Source organism: Heteronotia binoei, chromosome 6 (genome assembly GCF_032191835.1).
Source record: "Heteronotia binoei isolate CCM8104 ecotype False Entrance Well chromosome 6, APGP_CSIRO_Hbin_v1, whole genome shotgun sequence".
NCBI classification, from domain to species: Eukaryota; Metazoa; Chordata; class Lepidosauria; order Squamata; family Gekkonidae; genus Heteronotia; species Heteronotia binoei.
Window position 1 is genome coordinate 122,356,521 of NC_083228.1, and position 19,998 is coordinate 122,376,518.

Genomic DNA, 19,998 nt, shown 5'->3' on the forward strand with positions numbered 1-19,998 from the left:
CTGCAGGTGGCATATTGAGATCCTTAAAGAAGAAGTTTGTCAGTCTGGGCTTGACTGGAACCTGGCCTCAGCCTTAAACTTTGTGCTCAGTGGTAAGGCTTCCTTCTACAATGAGAAATTAAGGGATGTGTTGGTGGGCCTTGAAGGGCTTCTAATAAGAGCAGTGCCCTATTATGTCTATCCTGTGAAGTAGTCAGAATTAAAGCAGCAACTGATAAAATGCTGCATTCCTAAAAGCATTCTCCTGTGAGTGAGTCCAATTAAGTAAAACAGGACTTGTGTTTCAGTAGGGATTGCTTCTGTAGCTTCTCCTCCTTTAAAGCCTGAAATTTAAAAAATACTACATTGGGGTGCGGTGGGGGGGACTGTCCAGGCACTAATACTTTTGTTTGTAGATGTAGGTTGGATTTCTTCTGAAATCTAATAAAGTGGATTGTACAACAAGGGAACAGCAACAGCCTTTCATAATTATGTAGGAAATGCTATTTGGGGCAATAAAAATGGTTTAATGAGGCATGTGGGTGTGTCACGTCAGAGAGATTGGCCCTAAAGGTCTCCCACCTCACAGCTGCGTGAGGAAAATTTCCTGAGTGAATAATAAAGTTGTAGCGGGCTTTTATTTATTCTGGTATTTGACCTCAGCAAGATTTTCAGCGCTTAAAACGGAATCTTATTAAACAGCGGGGACACCCACGTTGTGAGCCAGGGTTTGGTCGCAGCTTTCCACGGGGCAAGAAGAATTAGGGAGGATGGCGTTAAGAAGCGTGGTATCCTCTGGGGAGGGCCTTGCATCCCGCAGGGACACCTCAGCCCGCTCTCTGAGGTGGGAAGCGGAGTGAGGCGCGGCTTCGTGGCAGGCCAGCTCAGGCCCCGGCATTTCTGAAGGCTTTTTGCAAAGACACAGAAGCTCTGAGGCCGGTGGCAAGAGCAGCGACGACGAGGAGAGCCCTTTCGCCTTCGCGTCTCCCTCGCAGCCGCCACACCAGTTCTCCCGGGTGAGTGCCCGAAACAAGCCCCACCCTAGCCTAGGCCGCCTCGGGGAGAGGCCGCGCGTCAAGCGGCGGGCGCCTGCCTCTCAGGCACGCAGCCAGTCTTCGTGCGCTTCGGGCGGCCGAAGGAGGAACCGCCTGCCTCCCCTGCCGGGAGCTCTTGCCCGCCTCGGCGTTTGCGTGAGCCGCAGCTCCAGCCAGGTGGGTTGGGGACGCCGACTGGTAGCTTCGCGGTCGTTGTGCGGAGTGGGCTTCACGGGAGCCCCGAGTTCATTTTGCATGCAGGAGGAGGAGGATGCCTCTGAGCCAGTGCAGAGTGCGTTTGCCGGCCTGCGGAGGAGCCACAGTCGCCTCTCAGGGATAATTCGAACTGATGTAAGGCTGTGGTCTCCAACCCTTTTGGCACCAGGGACCAGTTTTGTGGAAGACAATTTTTCCATGGACCCGGGGTGGTGGTGGTTTCGGGATGACACAGTTGTGCAGTTTATTTTTATTAGTTTGGTGTAATGGTTAAGTGTACAGAGAACTGGGTTTCCTCCCACTTGCAACTGCTAGATTAGTCTTGGGTCAGCCTTAGCTCTCGCATAGTTGTCCTTGAAAGGGCAGCTTCTGGGAGAGCTCTCTCAGCCCCACCTACCTCACAGGGTGTCTGTTGCGGGGGAGGAAGGGAAAGGAGATTGTGAGCTGCTTTGAGACTCTGAGATTCAGAGTGCAGGGCAGGATATAAATCCAATGTCGTCTTATTATTACTACATTGTAATATATAATGAAATAATTATACAACTCACGGCCCAGTTGCTAACAGGCCATGGACTGGGGGTTGGGGACCCCTGATGTGAGGGACGTAGAGACCTGGTCTTTTCTCCTTTACCCTTCTTTTCTCTCAGGGGGTTCAGGGTGGCATGCAGTTCTTCCCCAAGCTAAGAAAAAAATGTGTGACCTGGAGTCTAAAAACCTATGAGCTAGCTCACACTAACTCAGCTTAGAGGGAACATTGGTGGCATGCATAGCTTCCCCCTTTATTCTGATCTCAGAGTCATAATTGTTGGGTGTCAAATCACAATCGATTTAGGTGACCCCTCCTGGGGTGCATACATAGCAACCTTATCGGTCTTCCATCTAAGCAGCTGTGCAGGCAGAAGTGCAGTACAGGTTAATTTTTGTTTCTGGGGTGGAGGAGCAGTTTTTCTGCCCTGCAACTCTGGAAAACCTGGATGCTTTTGGAGTAAAAAAGTGTTCACCTCTGCGTTGGAGATTATCTGTAGTGGGAATAACAACATGAAATCAGAGGGTAGAAATTAGTTTAGGTAAGTTTAAAGGCGTGATGATGACAGAGAGCCATCTCACACACAATGATCAATTGTATAAAACTTTGATTTTGTGGTAATAGGGTTTTTCCTCCCCACAAATGAAAATCAGCCATAGTTGACTGAGGAGAAGATGAGGGGAAGCTGGTTTATCTGCTAACCCTTGGGCTGTTTTTTCTCCTAAAAATAAAGCCCCAGCCTGCTTTCTCTTGGTGGAAAGAGAAAAACATCTGCAGAGGATGCAATTTTGAGCAAAAGAATGGCCCAGTTGAAATAACTTCTTCCCACACCTGCCTTTTACTCAGAATTGATGCCTCTTGCTGTTTTCTTGGTGCCTTTTGCCCAGAATTGCAGCCTCTTACTATTTTCTTGGTGCATGTGTGTTTGTGTATTCCAAGATGCAGCGAGTTGCCTTAAAGTCCCGTGCTGTGAGCCGCCCTGAGCAACTTGTTGGGAAGGGTGGGATAGAAATTATAAAAATAAATAAAAATAAATAAATAAATTAAGTTTCGTCTGACCGTTGCTGCAGTGGAAAAACAACAAAACCCTGTGTCTTGTCTGTAACACTTCCAACAGGTGAGGGCTGTAATATTTATTAATATTTATTGATAACCATGGTTTTATCTGTTTTTATCTGTTTTAAATGCTGATCCCTTTATATGTTTAAATACTGTAATTTTGTTGGATCTATCACTGGAAGCCGCCCTGAGCCACTTGTGGGAAGGGCGGGATATAAATCCCAAATAAAATAAATAAATAAATAAATAAATAATACTTCTGTTGGGCAAGGGCTGACATGATTGAATGCTTCTTCATATGACTAATTCAGTTCACATAGAAAGCTAGCTGTGCCACCGGGTCACAAATGACTCATGGTGATCCCTTTCTTGAGGCATCACAGGCATAAGATGAGCAGATTTGCCATTGCCATCCTCTCCATAGCAACCCCAGTCTTCCTTGGTGGTCTTTCACACAAGTACTGACTGTGGCTGACTCTGCTTAGCTCTCAAGCCCTGAAGCTTTGGCCAAACTGGGATAATTGAGCTTCTTTACAGGTTTTTTTTTGGGGTGGGGGGGTGGGGTGGGCGGGTGGACAAAGGGAAGTATTCAGTCATATGAACTCCCACCTGCAATCTTGTGTTACCAAAACCAATGTTGTTACCTATGTGGTAGAATGTGCCTGCTCTGGCCTGCAGGCCCTCTTCTGCCTTGCCCTCTTTGGGGTTCCCAGCTCCCCTGCAGGGGCTTTTCATGCTCTCTAGGGTAGCCTGCAGCCACTACCTGATCAATATAGGGTTTTCTCAGGATCCTCTGCTCCCCTTCTAAGCGCAGAGGCCTTTCCTCAGTGTCTCACACTAGCCCAATGCTTGGCTAGTGCATTATGCACCCCTGGGGGAATAGCTAGTTTCCAACTGCTTGCCTTACCCCTTCCTTGGGTCCCTTTTAACACACTATGTCTGAAACCATGGGAATTTATGTGGTACAGAGCCACTTCCAGAATCAAAAATTTAACATGTTTGTTTAAAAGAAAATGTTTACAAGCATGTTTAGCACCAAGCCAGATTGAAGGAAGGAAGAATACAAGAAGTTGGTAAAATTCAAATCCTCCGTCCCTCTCTCTAAAACATGCCCTAAGTAGATGCTAAAATTAGGACATGTTCTTTATCTTAGGTGTCCTAGTTCTCTAAAGATCCTCTATTACCTTGGGGAGGGTAGTTCAGCTCAACTTCCAGGCCTGTAGCCACTGGGGGGGGGCGGGGGGATTGGGGGCAGTGCCCCCCAAATATGCTCCCCACATGCAACAGAGAAAATTCAGTTTAACAAAGAATTCATTTTTTAAAAAAGATGCATGTGGGGTTTCCAGAAAGACCCTGGGCATAGTCAGGGAAGTTTCAATCTCATTTTCTTTTTTTCCAGGCCAAAAAGTAACTGTGAAGCTAGAGGCGATGCTCTGGTTTTTGGGCAAAACTCTATGGTAAAATTGGCATCAAACCATAGACTTTTGCCCAAAAACTAGAGTGTTGCTGCACAACATCCCCTACACAATGATGCCACTTCTGCACTGGCCAACTGGCAGCATTGGGCAGAAGTCCCCAAAATGGGGATTCCTCACACAGACCTGGGGAATGTCAACCCTAGCTTTTGTCAGTATGATGTAGGCCCTGTTATCACCTTCCCTGCATCTCTCTGGTCCAAGATTGTCTTGTTTGTTCTGTATTTCATCAGATCTGGGCAACTCTTAGTTGCTGTGAACATAACCATTACCTTCTATCCTATAATGAGTACTCCACTTTCACATATTCTCTAATGATTGCTAACTGTTAAAGGTTCCCCATTTCCCTGAAGCATGAGATGTTCGGGGTGGCCAAACTTTCTTAATGTAATAGAACAAAGCAGGAATCAAGTATCACCTTTAAGACCAGCAAAGTTTTATTCAGAACGTAAGATTTCATGTGCTAAAAGCACACTTCTTCAGACGAGGGGACAGAACCGGATCTACATGTTTTTTGAGAGAAAATAGCATGTCATAATGTTCTCTTTACCTGTAACTATACATGTAGAACACAGGTGGAGTCAGAGTCAGTCCTATAGGGCAGCAGATCTGCTACTGCATGTTAGAACCCAAGAGAGAAGAAGTGAACTTAAGCTGCCATGCTTTTTGTCCACACAAGGCATTTCTTCTCTTTCTGGCTTCCACTGTTTTCACCACCCACATCAGCACCCTTCCCTCCTCTGTGGGGTGGGAGCATTTGGGTGTCAACCTTGCCTGATGGATTGCTCTTTCAAAGATTTTCCACCTGTTGGGGAAACAAAAACCAATAAAACAACTGATTATTCTGTATTGTTAACCCAACAAGAGAGTGACCAGCCAGCTGCTGTAATTTTATTTTCTTTCATCAGTTCCTCTTTCACTTCCTATACAGGCATTACAGTTCTCCTTTACGCAGTGTATGTATGGGTACATCCTTGTCATGCTAGTTAGAGACACATCACTTGTGACAAAACTGTTTTTCTATACTATTTCTAAGAAATATGGGTTGAGAGTGCATTTATTTAGCAATCACAGGTGTCTATTTGGACACCAGGATCATGTTATATTAGAAGCAGGAAACCAGCCAGGGAGGCAGTGGGGCCCTTGGATGACCAAGGGGTCAAAGGATTACTGAAGGAGGATAGGGAAATGGCTGAGAAGCTGAATGCATTTTTTGTCTCCGTCTTCACTGTGGAAGATGAGAAGTGTTTGCCTGCTCCAGAACCACTTATATTGGAAAGGGTGTTGAAAGATTGAGGTGACAAGAGAGGAGGTCCTACAGCTGATAGACAAATTAAAAACTAATAAGTCACCAGGTCTGGATGGCATACATCCAAGAGTTCTGAAAGAACTCAAAGGTGAACTTGTGGATGTTCTGACAAAAATATGTAATCTTTCATTGAAATCTGCCTCTGTTCCTAAGGACTGGAAGGTAGCAAATGTCACCCCCATCTTTAAAAAGGGTTCCAGAGGAGATCCGGGAAACTACAGGCCAGTCAGTCTGACTTCAATATCGGGAAAGTTGGTAGAAACCATTATCAAGGACAGAATGAGTAGGCACATTGATGAACACGAGTTATTGAGGAAGATTCAGCATGGGTTCTGTAAGGGAAGATCTTGCCTCACTAACCTGTTACATTTCTTTGAGGGGGTGAACAAACATGTGGACAAAGGAGACCCGATAGATATTGTTTACTTTGACTTCCAGAAAGCTTTTGATAAAGTTCCTCATCAAAGGCTCCTTAGTAAGCTCAAGAGTCATGGAGTAAAAGGACAGGTCCTCTTGTGGATCAAAAACTAGCTAATTAATAGGAAGCAGAGAGTGAGTATAAATGGGCAGTCTTCACAGTGCAGGACGGAAAGTAGTGGGGTGCCGCAGGGCTCAGTACTGGGTCCCATGCTCTTTAACTTGTTCATAAATGATTTGGAGTTGAGAGTAAGCAGTGAAGTGGCCAAGTTTGCAGATGACACTAAATTGTTCAGGGTGGTGAGAACCAGAGAGGATTGTGGGGCACTCCAAAGGGATCTGTTGAGGCTGGGTGAGTGGGTGTCAGTGTGGCAGATGAGGTTCAATGTGGCCAAGTGCAAAGTAATGCACATTTGGGCCAAGAATCCCGGCTACAAATTCAAGTTGATGGGTTGTGAACTGGCAGAGACTGACCAAGAGAGAGATCTTGGGGTCGTGGTAGATAACTCACTCAAAATGTCAAGACAGTGTGCGATTGCAAAAAAAAGGCCAACGCCATGCTGGGAATTATTAGGAAGGGAATTGAAAACAAATCAGCTAGTATCATAATGCCCCTGTATAAATCGATGGTGTGGTCTCATTTGGAATACTGTGCAATTCTGGTCACCGCACCTCAAAAAGGATATTATAGCATTGGAAAAAGTGCAGAAAAGGGCAACTAGAATGATTAAAGGTTTGGAACACTTTCCCTATGAAGAAAGGTTAAAATGCTTGGGGCTCTTTAGCTTGGAGAAACGTCGACTGCGGGGTGACATGATAGAGGTTTACAAGATAATGCATGGGATGGAGAAGGTAGAGAAAGAAGTACTTTTCTCCCTTTCTCACAATATAAGAACTCAGCATTCAATGAAATTGCTGAGCAGTTGGGTTAGAACGGATAAAAGGAGGTACATCTTCACCCAAAGGGTGATTAACATGTGGAATTCACTGCCACAGGAGGTGGTGGCGGCTACAAGCATAGCCAGCTTCAAGAGGGGTTTAGATAAAAATATGTAGCAGAGGTCCATCAGTGGCTATTAGCCACAGTGTGTGTGTGTGTGTGTGTGTGTATATATATATAATTTTGGTCACTGTGTGACACAGAGTGCTGGACTGGATGGGTCATTGGCCTGATCCAACATGGCTTCGCTTATGTTCTTATGAGGTATTTGAGGATTTCCTGCATTGCGCAGTGGGTGGTTGGACTAAATGACCTTGGAGGTCCCTTCCAAGTCTTTGATTCTATGCTGTCCTCTCTTTTCTGTTTGGTGAAGCCCTACATCTAGTAACTAATGTATGTGTTAAGGATGGAGCCTGAGAAAGGCTGAGGCTCCTCCCTTGGGGAGGAGGGGGGAGGGATAGCTTGCTTTGCCAAGCTCTCTCAGTTGCACAGCAGAGCTACTGAGCCAAGCCTGTTGGCCAGGGCTCCTCCTCCTCCTGGTCTCCTGGGGGAGGAAGGGAAGAGCCAGAGCTTTCTTTGCCCAATTCCCTGGATCCCATGGGAGAGATACAAAGCAGGCACCTTTAAGACCAACCTGTGCTAATGTTTTAAGTATGTTTTATTTTAAGATTTTGTTTTTTAAAAAAATCTTTGTGTTTGTCTGTGTCCTTTATAAAGTTTATATATCTGCTACCTGGCACTACATTTTATGACACACATGGCCCAACCTGACAAGGTCTCATTTATGTCGGATCAGGCCCTCGTAACAAATGAATTTTACACCCCTGGTTTAAACGCTTTCCCCCACTTAATCAGATACTCAGTAGAAGGATGGGTGATGCAGATGTTGCAATGAGAGTCTGGTTCAGATCACAATCCAGTCGGAAGAAGAGTATGCAATTCACTCATAGTATCTGAGGCATTCTGAGGCATTCCTGACTGTTGTCAACTAGGCAAAATGTAAAAACAGATTCTGTCTGCTTCTCTCATTTTATCTATTTGCCTGTGTCACAACATTTGGGTGTCTCTCTATTTGCCTGTGTCACAACATTTTGGGTGTCTCACACCCATTCTTAGTGGATCAAGTGAACTCTATTGATTGGATCTTGTTTTGAACAGCCTCTCTTAGTAACATGTCCTCTTGCATATATAAAGCAGCCTGATGGATTTATGTTCCAGTGCATTGAAATGCCCCTTCCACCTGCTGTGCCCTTAACATCATCCTTATGATTCTTCACCCATCCTGTTGTTCGTTGTTTGTTTTTTACTTTGAGGAGCATGGGTAACGCTGCACAGGAATTATGCAATACCTTATTAAACCCTTTTTAAAAAAAACCCCACATAATTACAGAAGCATCTTGAGAGGATTCTCTCCACTCATTCTAAAAGGCAGGCTGATGGTTGGGTGGTTCTCTTGGATTCAAAGGAGTTAGTTGTGTTAGTCTGTTGCTGCAAAAATAGCAGAGTCCAATAGCACCTTTAAGACTAATAAGCTTTTGAGAAACACAGCTCTCTTCATCAGATGCATGGGGAGAGGCTGTGACTCACTGGCAGAGCATCTGCCTGGCATGCAGAAGGTCCTAGGTTCTATTCCTGGCATATCCACTCAAAAGATCTGGCTGTAGGTGATGTGAAAGACCTCCACCCGAGACTCTGGAGTGCCATTGCTGCTCTGAGAGGATAATACTGACTTTGATGGACCAAGGGTCTGATTCAGTTAGGGCACTTCATGACAGAGAGACCTGTGTTTCTCAAAAGCTTATGCTACAATAAAATTCATTAGTCTTAAAGGTGCCATTGGAGTCTTTGCTATTTCTTCTGTCATGCTATTTCCTGCAAGGGTCATCAGCTGTGTTAAGAGTGACTAGTACTTTTCCTTTCAGACCCAAGAAACTGCTTGCGTCAATAGCATCCTGTGCTGCCTGGAGCAACATTGCTCTACCTCCCCCTTTCAAGTATAAAATAGTGCCATTTGTGTGTGTGTGTGGAAGGATGAGCTCCTAATGGTCTACAGAAATAAATAACAATAATATGCACACTCTAAAAGTTAGAAGTGTTATGCAGTGTAGTAATATTTCTTCTGAAGTACTTGAGACAAATGGGAGTAACCATACTTGTTAGGGAAGTATTTAAATAGAATAAGGGAATACTGGTTGCTGATTTTTGTTGTTGTAAGCTTAATTTAAAAGAGAAGGGTTTTCCATTCTAATATAAGACAGAAAAAACATCAGTGTTACAAAGAGGAGTGGCTAATCAGTGCTTATATTTTCTATTACAATTGAAGCCTCTGATTCCATGCTAAGACTCTCAGGTGTTACATTTCTGTCTGAGTGAATAAACACACTGAAATGTATAGTCTTTCTTTTGTCTCATTACAAACTTTCAGCGGGATTACATATTATAAGACTCAGGAATGTATGACTTGCATGATTCTTTTTTTAAAAATGTGTATATTGTTACATACAAGCCCCATATTTATATTATTTTTTCCCCTGTGATTTTTAAGTGTACCTAAGTGTAATTGTGGAGGCATATTTATTTTTTAAACCAGAATACACATTTGTTTACTAATCAGTAGTTCAAGCGCAGTGTGGCACAATAGTGTGATGGGTGAGATGAGATATCATGGCTTACTGCAAATGGAAGAATGCTTGGAAGAACTGAGAATGGGAGAATGCTTGGAAAGGATGCAGGTGGAGGATATGGCTTATTAAAGCAGATAACCAATGTGGAATTTTGTTACCTCCAATGGCTAATGTGAGGTTAGTTGTTTCCCCCACACACAGAGGAACTGGTTAGCCACTGTGTAAGACAGGATGCTGGACTAGATGGACTACTGTAATTTGCTCTACGTGGGCTTACCCTTGAGACTGACTCAGAAACTTCAGGTAGTCCAGAATGCAGCAGCATGGATCCTTGCTTTCGTATGCTCTAAACCAGGGGTCCTCAAACTACGGCCCGCGGGCCAGATGCGGCCCACTGAGGACGTTTATGCGGCCCACCGGGTTATGGCAAAATCAGACCGGAAGTGACGTTCGACCTAAACTTGCGTTAGCAACGCACACTTCCGGCACTGGGCTGAGGCGGCAGAGACAGAGTGTGAGGTGATACCGAGGTGAGGTGAGTTCCCAGGCCGGGGTGTGTGGTGTGGGGAAGGTAAAGAGATGCAGAAGACGGAGAACTGACGGCCCACGGCCTTGTACAGTAATGGCAGTCCGGCCCTCCAACAGTCTGAGGGACAGTGAACTGGCCCCCTATTTAAAAAGTTTGAGGACCCCTGCTCTAAACAGACTTCATCAGACAAAAATGGAATGGCAAGCAGTCCAGATCTTGGAGAATGGTTCAGCCTGAAGTTGGACAAGAAGAGTTGCTCTACATGGAGAATACTTGAAGTGAGCACCCCTGAAAGCATACGAAAGCTTACATTCTGAATAAAACTTAGTTGGTCTTAAAGGTGCAACTTGTCTGCTGCTTTGTTCAGTTGCTTCAGACCAACACGGCTGCTCACTTGGATAAATCAGATTTAAGGTTTGGGTGCTTACCTTCAAGGCCCTTGATGGTCTGGGCCCACATATGAGAGATGATATGATCACCATCTTCAAGTCTTTGAAGGGCTGTCATATAGAGAATGGGGTGGAATTGTTTTCTGTGGCCCCAGAAAGTAAGACCAGAGCCAATGGGTTGAAATTAAAAGAGTTTCCGGCTCAACATTAGGAAGAACTTCCTGACCGTTTGAGCGGTTCCTCAGTGGAACAGGCTTCCTCGGGAGATGGTGGGCTCTCCTTCCTTGGAGGTTTTTAAGCAGAAGCTAGATGGCCACCTGACAGCAATGAAAATCCTGTGAATTTAGGGGGAGGTGTTTGTGAGTTTCCTGCATTGTGCAGGGGGTTGGACTAGACGACCCTGGAGGTCGCTTCCAACTCTATGATTCTATCTTTGGGACAGTCTCTTGCATAATCCTCTCAGAGCATTGCGCTTGATAAGAACTTGCTTGTGGTCCCCAGCCTAAGAGATATCCTGTTGTCCTTGGCCAGGGCTTTTAGTGCCCTGCCCCAACCTGGTGGAACTTTCTGCTGAATAAGATTTGTGCCCTGTGGGACTTGATGCAGTTGTGCAGGGCCTGTAAAGCAGAGATGTTTCACCAGGCATGTGGTTGAGGACAGCAACAGTGTCCATCTGGCTGGCACTCTCACTCCCCTCCCCCCTGCAAGGCACAAATGAAAATGAAAATTTGGACAGCTGGAAATTCCAACCGCCATCTGTTTAATTTTGAATTGATAGTGAAAATGTATCGTAATTTTTAATGTTCTTAATTGCAGAATATATTTATTTCAGTATGCTGTTATACACTGCCTTGAGCCCTGTCTCAGGGAATTGGGGGGGGGTGTTATAAAAATTGAATTTACTAATAATAAATAATATTGGTCTGATCCAGCAGGGCTCTTCTAGATGCCAAGCTGTGATCAGGAAGCTGAAAGAACACTCAAGGAGAGTAAAGTTAGATGTTCAGGGCACCAAGCAGTTAGAAACAGCCTAAGCTGTGCTACCAACTCCTTCACAGCACAGCGATACCAAGGAATTTTCGTTCTTCTACAGTGCAGTCATTGTTACTGCAAGCTGTCATGAATGTCACCTCAGTCACAGACTCATTGTGAGCCTTAAGCAAGAATTATTAAGCAAGCCATTATTCTTTCAGCATCCACCCTCTTAACAATCTAATATGTAGTAGAAGACAATATCGATCCACCTTATTTGGTGGTTGTAAGAATTATTATCAATACTCTAAGTTGTGGAGTCTTGTGAACAAAAATTCTACTTTGTGAGCTACTGGTATTAATGTTGTGAGCTACTGCATAAATTAGTTTCCTCTGGGGGCCATTTTTCCTAAGACAAAAATGTGTGATCCAAAGGCTAAAAAACCGTGAGCTAGCTCACACTAACCGCTTAGAGGGAACACTGATTATTATAATAAGAGGTCGTTTTCGCACTTACCTTATTCCGGAGCGACGTCCCTCTCCACCGCGCAGCGTCTGCGCGGATTTCGCACTACTTGCTCCGCAGAACCCGGAAGTCCCGAGGCTTTTGCGTCGCAAATGTAAACTGGTTTTTGGCGGTTTACATTTGCGACGCAAAAGCCGCGGGGCTTCTGTGTTCTGCAGAGCAAGTAGTGCGAAATCCGCGCAGACGCTGCGCGGTGAAGAGGGACGTCGCTCCGGAATAAGGTAAGTGCGAAAACGACCAAAGTGTTTTGAGCAGTAGAGACACTGATAGAAACGAAACATAAACTGTTTTGAGCACTAAGAGATGTGGGGTATAAGATCTTCCAATAAAGAGTGGACTGAGTAAAGGTGGTGTGGGGGCAAAGTGAACTTTGTTCCTCCCAGTACATTGGCTAGTAGCTCTGGTTTGTTGGGGTGGGGAGTTATCTGAGTATGTCTCATCTTTCCTCTATCAGGAAGGTCCCTGCCTTCACTCCTCTTTGTTTTACAAACACTTCTGATTTTGGGACTTTTTCTCCAACTCAAGGAAGTTAGAAAGTATTTATTTCCACAGCTGGATGCTGGATGTCAGATATGCTCTCTAGAGAGAGCCCTTCTCAAGCTTCTGATTTTTCCATTTTAGATAACTTTTGCTGCTGTAGTATTTCTCTAATCTATTATGGAGCTGGTGCAGATGACTCCTGCGCTTTGACCTTCTGGGTGGAATTTGACCACAGCCTAAAAGGTTTAGTGCTGTTTTTGAAGGATGGGGTGAGGCATAAGAGCATTCAACGGGAATGCTGATGGAGTTACTGAAAACAACTGTTTGAGCCAGAGGTGATGTGAACTCGGGTTTTGAATAACAGCACAGAAGTTGTTCCTGGCTGACTTGAAAGCAAGGGTGTGCCAGCGACAGCGTTGAACATTGGCTATCTCACAGCAGGGCCAACCCTAGACTGTCTGGCACCCTAGGCAAGGCTGACGCCCCCCTCTGCACTGATAACGTCACCAAGTCATGTGGGGTGCCCAGTTTGGCGCCCGCAGAAGCCAGCGCCCTAGGCAATTGCCTAGTTTGCCTAGTGGCAGGGCCGGCCATTTATCACGGTGTGGATTGGTTGAACTCTGGTCAAACACTGATCCAAGGAAACCAGAAGATAGACCGCCTGCTAGAGGAAGGTGGGATATAAATATAATAAATAAAGAAATGGCTTGATTATCAGTCTTGAGGGGACGCATTGGATCCAAAGAATTGCCTTGCTGGATTAAACAAAGACCAGCCTAATTTAGCATTCTGTTTATAACAGCAGCCAGATGCTTCTGGGAAGCTTGCAGCCAGGGTGGAAACAGCTACTGCTTGTTTCCAATATGTGGTAGAAGTTTCATGGGGCTATCATTGGCAATTGCTGTTGACAGGTAATTTTGAGGAGGATAAGTCATATTTTATAGGTAACTGTTTAGAGGTGGGATTCAAACCTGTATCTATCAGCTCCAGAGGCAGTGCTGTAATACCAAATTGGGAAGAAGAGCAAACACCCTGGAAGATATAGAATTCAATGAGATCAGAACACATTGGAAAAGTGGGTAGATGTGAATAAGATGCAACTCATCAAGGATAAGTGAAGAGTTCTGTATCTGGGTAACAAAACTGGCAAGCATCCATACTGGGTAGCAGTGCATATGAACAAGATTTTGGGGTATGGGTGGACTGTAAACTAGATATCAGCATTGTGATGCAGCATCAAAAAAGGCTAATGCAGTCCTGGGGTGTATTAACACAGGCATAACATCCAGAATACAAGATGTCATAGTTTTGCTGCATTTACACTGGATTGGTAGGGCTGCACCTAGAGTTCTGTGTGCGGTTCTGGAGGCCTCACTTCAAAAAGGATGTGGACGGAATGGGGCAGGTGAAGAAAAAAGTGACTAAAATGAACAGAGGCCTGGAAACCAAGCTCTACAAGGAAAGACTGAGGGAGTTGGCAATGTTCAGTCTGGAGAAGAGGAGGCTGAGGGGGGACATGATCGCTCTAAGCTTTTGAAAGGCTAACACTTAGAGGAGGGCAAAGCAGGAGTCAAGTTGCACCTTTAAGACCAACCAATTTTTATTTAGAACTTAAGCTTTCGTGTGCTCTTAAGCACACTTCATCAGACGAGGAATCCAGCACAGTGAGCAAAGCCATACATAGCTGGTAGGCAGTGGCCCAGAATGCAACATGGTACAGATTTAAGAACCAATGACAGTGAAGTAAAATTACCTGGTAGGCAGTGGTTTAGAATGTAAAATGGTACAATGACAGAATAGTAAAATTAACAAATTGAGCAAACCTTTGATCGGAGTAGCATGAGCATGTGAAAGCAACAAAACAGTAGTATGTCAAAATGTGAGATTGTCTGTCAATGACAACAGGAGATGGGTTCAATATATGTAATGGGATAAGCAACCAAAGTCCCTGTTTGAGTGTGTCAATACAGCTAAAAGAGAAATACATTGGATACTGATGTTCTTGTCCACCTAATTTACTTTTTAACATGTAAACATCATTCTAGTTTGCCATAGGAAAAAGGAATACAATAAAATATAGTGAAAATGGGTAAAGCATATGTAATGAGATTTGCAGCCAATATCCCTATTTTGAGTATGTCAATACAAATAATTATTCTGATACACAGTTCTAAAAGAAACACATTGGAATACTGTGGATGTATAGCTATACTCACTGAGAGTGGGTTTAGCATCTTAAAGGTGCAACTTGACTCCTGCTTTGTTCAACTGCTTCCGACCAACAAGGCTGCCTGCTTGGATCTATCTTAGAGAAGAGCAGGAAGCTGTTTCTGTTGTCAGCAGACAATAGGACTTAATGGGTTTAGATTAGGGACAGAAAGATGCAGGCTAAATAGGATTGATTTATTTATTTACAATATGTATTTTATTTTACATTTTTTCAGCAGTGAAATCAACTGCCTAGGGAGGTGGTAAGCTTCCCCTCACTGGCAGTATTCAAGCAGTAGCTGGGCAAACACTTATCAGGGACACTTTAGGCTGATCCTGCATTGGGCAGTGGTTAGATTAGATGATAGATGATAGATAGATGAATTTATTGTCATTGTTCTCAACAAAAAGAGAGCAATGAAATGAGGTGCTCTTCCACAAACATACCAACACATCAAACACACATATTCATAAACCATTTAAATACATCTAAAACCATTAAACCATTTAAACCATTAAAAACATCTAAATACATCTAAAACGGATAAACATTCATAAAACCATTAAAACCATTTAAACCATTAAATAAACATTCATAAAACCATTAAACATTCATAAAACCATTAAAACCATTTAAACCATTAAATACATCTAAAACAGATAATCCTTCATAACCCTGCATTTAACCTAACCACAGCACTTGGATAGAAACTGTCCTTAAATCTGTTTGTCCTAGCCTTCAACACTCTATATCGTCTACCTGACGGTAAGATCTCAAAAAGCAAATGGCCCAGATGTGTATGGTCCCTTAGGATCATTTGTATCTTCCTGCATAGCCCTTTCAGCTCTATGGTTCTGTCCTGCATAGCCCTTTCAGCTCTATGGTTCTGTCCATGATTCTGCTCCTGGGCGTGGCACCTGGCCAGCTATACCATCCTCCTGCATTACACTTCAGCTGCTATTTGGATACCTTCTGCTCAATGCTTAATATCATTTTGTGGTAGCTTTTCAATTCAGTGGTTTTGATCAGATCAATTTCAGAGAGATAAAAAGTGTTTTGCAAATGGGCATGCAAAGATGTAATAAATTCATTGCCAAGGGAGCCTTTACAGGCAACAGGCCACCATATTCACCTTTATCCACTGTGAACCCTAGTTTTTGACATATTAATTTGGTGTAATACAGCCAGTTTTAATCTCTGTTTCTCTGCTGGTGTTGCTTCTCTTGGATTATGTTTGGATTTTTTCTTAAAATGTGGTTGTACTTATCTTGCATCATATATCCAGGGTTTTTTTTGAGCAGGAATGCAGTTCTGGCTGGCTTGGTGTCAGGGGTGTGGCTTAATATGTAAATGAGTTCCCACTGGGCTTTCCCCCCTACAGTCAGGGAGTGTGGCCTAATATGCAAATGAGTTCCCACTGGGTTTTTCCTACCAAAACAAGCTGTGAATATATCTAAATTCTGAATCAGGCTGTCAAGTGTGTAGTAATAGATCTGTAAAATGGAACTAGGACAGATAGGAGGGGGGGATTTCTTTCCAAATCTGAAGGAAGTCTCAAGTTTAAAGAAAAAACTAAACATTTAAAAAGAGGGGGACAAGGGTTAAATTTAACCAAAGAATAGGACCAATTCCTGCAGCTTTAAGAAAAGAATGGCCACTGAGTTTTCAGTTAAAAACGTAAGAGAAACTGTGTTGCTCAGGCCAACGGCCCATCCTGTCCAACACTGTGTCAAAAACGAGGTGCCATCAGGAGGTCCACTAGTGGGGCCAGGACACCAGAAACCTCCCATTGAATATTGAGTTTTGAGGAAGAAAGGGTAGTTCTGAACTGCCTTATTGGGCTTTTCTAAGAATTTAGAAAAAACTAACCAGTATTTTTCTTTTTTTTCTTTTAGGCATGAGCTGGAGGTGGAAGTTAAATTCAACAGAGCACATGCCTGTAGGAATGGCTGTCATGTTCTGGGAGAATTGTTCCATTTTGCACTTCCGATATGGCCACATCTTCCAGCCTTCTGAACCTAGCACAGCTCTACTGCTCATCATGCTGGGAAAAGTCTTACTCAATCTGTTTCTACTTAGAATCAGAAGACAGACTCTGCGTGGAAGTTTTATGCTCCAGTTCTGCACTTCACTAGCCCTGCTTGACTTGGTGCTTCTGGTGACCATGTTTTTCATCTTCTACTTCCATGACTTTATGCTTTTGGGCATCCGGTTTACCACGTATCACATCTGCGTTTTGGCACAGATTATGGCCATTACCTACGGGATCTTACATTATCCCATCACTTTGATGGCTGGCCTGGATTATTATTTGACAATAACCAAAGCTACTTCTAATGTATGTCAGAGATCACTGTACACAGTTGCTGTGGTCTTAACGTGGGTTTCAGTACTCTGTTATGTTCTGACACTACCAAGCAATGCCGTAGGACTTGATAAAAACCATTATAATTCTGGATACGTATGCCCTTTCTACATCAGCAGTCAGAGCTATTGGCTCTCACTAGGTATGCTATCGATCATATGCCTGGTTTTTGCGCTGTGTTGGTCAGAAGTGAGGGAAATGGTGCAGCCAATTAAGCTGATTTTGTATAAAAGCGAGACTGTGTTGTTCTTCCCTCATGTGCCTGAGTGCAGCCCTAGAGATTGTGCAAAACATTTCTTGACACGGCTGCTGGTCTGCTTTGTTGGCAACTGGGCACCTTTTGTTTTCCTCCAAATGCTCATTGTGTTACTTGATGTTCAGATTCCTGCCTACATAGAGATGAACGTTCCCTGGCTTTACTTCATCAACAGCTTTCTTATTGCAGTTGCATACTGGATCAGGCGTCGGCAAATTGAGCTGACAGAGGAGGTCTGGGGTGTTGATCCGTTTGTCAGCTGGAAATTCTGCTTTGTCCCTTTCCACTCTCAGAATGCAGATGAAGCTGAAAAACCCACCAGTGAAATAGTGATCTGTTAGCGGGCTGCTGTGGGAGAAGTATGTTGATTCAGCACAATACTCGGGAAAGCTGTGTTGTTTTGTAACAATTGTTGGTGAACTCAAAATGGGAGAATAATACACAAATGTAGCTGTGAAAGAGGGGAAAGAGATACCCATGATGCAGTAGGGGCATAATGTGCTGTTTTCCAAGTTGAATTTCCAGTACGGGTACTAATTTCAGAATTAAAAAAAGACACCTGGTAGTGTTGTTAGCAATAACAAGAGTTTTTGGATAACAAGGAATCTGTTGTCGTCTAGGCCCTCCCAGCCAAACTAAGTTACGTTTTCCCATTCTTAGCATCCCACCCCAGAAGTATAAAATACACCTCTTGCAATGCCCCTCATCTGTTGGTGTTACTCGGGCGCACTGATCACCTGTCCAGTATACTGGATCACACCTGTCAGGGCAAGGACAAACTTCAGGAGTGCCTCTGCCCATGTATCCCCTCCCAAGGACTGATCAGCAAGTCACCAGCCATGGGGAAGTGAGGCTAGGAAATGCAAGGAGAACTTTCTCAGGGATGCTACCTTCTAGAAGCCTTTCTGTCTAGGAAAGCCTGCCAGGCTAAGTCAGAAAACATGGCTGAATCTGCTCTTTTATTGTTAATATTATAAATGTGTTTTTGTATTCAGATCTTGGGTTTTTTTTTTACAATTTGATTAGTTTTATTTCCAGAAAAATCTGCACTGGATTGTTAAGGAAGGTGGAAGATCAGTACGAAATAACAAGCAGCTGTTGCTGTCTCTTGTTCCAGATGTGACAAAGAGATTAAATAATCAAACTAGACAAATGGAAGTAGCTTTTATTTCTGAAGCACTGAACTCACAATTGTAAATGCAGAGTTGTAATATAAACCAAGTGGGTGATACTGTAGGTCAAATATTTAATCCCACTAGGAAGCAAATGTTATTGAGCAAGAAGGCTTGATAAGAGGTGGGGAAAAGAAAGTGTGTCAATAACAAAAGGTGCAATTACAAGCAAACTGAAGCAGCAAATAGTATAAGGTGCTTTGATTCATCATTTGTATAATCAGGTTATCCATGGACAGACGGGTTAATAATAAGTAAATTTTACATCACTTCTGCTACAGACCATAACAAATATGAGAATCTAAAATTCGTTCACATGCTATGTTAATATGAAAGTGCATTTTCTTTTTTAAAAAGGATATGTATAGATACAAAAGTTATCTAAATCACTGTGTGGGTTCTTCTTTCCCCTCCAAATGTAAAAATGGTTTAGCTTCCGGGGAAAGGAGTATGATTTTTTTTCTTTCCAGTTTCGCTGGATACAATATAAGTGCCAAATTGATGCTACGTATGTTAAAACTACTTGTTCAGGAAAATCCAAGTACCATTCCATGATACAAACACAGAAACATACAATAGATATCTTTACAGATTAATTTTACATTATATGTAAATATACTCAAAGTCCAGTTGCCTTGCAACCTCCTCGCACAGACTCACTCATTCCTAACATAACCCCTTGTCTCTTTTATTGGGTTTTACACATATATAGTAACTAAAAAGAAGCACTTTTAAAAAAAGACAAAAATAAAGGGACAGGGATGCAGTCCACAGGGGGAAAAGCTGAGCTCAGAAGCAAGTAAAATCATAGTAAATACTGTCAGTTCTAACAGTTTAAAATAGTGCAATAGAAGAGGCAATCAAGTTAAGCTTGCATTCTTAGTCACCACGGATGAATCCGTTTTGCTAGGACTACCTATTATGGAAACACTGTGCTACTGTCAATAGTGAAAAGGCTAAGGAAAGATATAAAATGCTTGCTTTACAAAACCAGAGAATATGCCTTTTTTTAGAAATGTAAAGTTTGAGACCACAGGGACAATCTTTCCCTTGATCATTTGGAGAAGGCAATTTCTTGTTAAGCTATTCAAACTCGGCATCCATCAAAAGGACTAGTTAGTAAAATACTGACTGAACTTAGTAGATTTATGGAAAGCCATCTGAGAAAGGTTCAGTAGCATCAAAAAGACGAAGTTCTTGAAAACTTTCAAAAGCATGTCAAGGGAGAGAATTATTTCTGAATATATCACTGATAATGTTTTCATTTGGTTTTGATTCCAGCTGCTCCTAAGTGATTAGATTTAATCTCTAGCTCTCCAAGTGGTAACCTCATATGTCAACTTTTTAAAAATCCTTGGAATGACAGAAGTTGTTTTGGGGGGTGTTGGGGTATGCCTGCTTATGGTACACTTCACAACCAACTAACAGAGCTGCCTTCCAAGAGACTGCATCTTTGCAAGTGGTCTGTGAATAACCATTTTAATGGTTACAAAAAAGATGAATTCCAGATCTAAACTACAG

General features: G+C 43.2%; 1 protein-coding gene across 3 annotated transcripts in view; it reads left to right on the forward strand.

Annotated features, from left to right (window-relative positions):
• The first annotated feature begins 533 nt into the window (after positions 1–533).
• GPR160 (G protein-coupled receptor 160) overlaps positions 534–19,998 on the forward strand; it is a 302,729-nt gene continuing 283,264 nt past the window's right edge. Inside the window, exons 1-2 of one of the 3 annotated variants that reach the window (XM_060242513.1) lie at positions 534–995; positions 16,580–18,458. In XM_060242513.1, coding sequence (XP_060098496.1) covers positions 16,582–17,646 — 1,065 coding nt within the window. In that variant the 5' untranslated portion in view covers positions 534–995; positions 16,580–16,581 and the 3' untranslated portion in view covers positions 17,647–18,458. Of the gene's footprint in view, positions 996–1,034; positions 1,365–16,579; positions 18,459–19,998 lie in introns of those variants that run through there. The other 2 variants (XM_060242515.1, XM_060242514.1) reach the window with 2 other exon arrangements.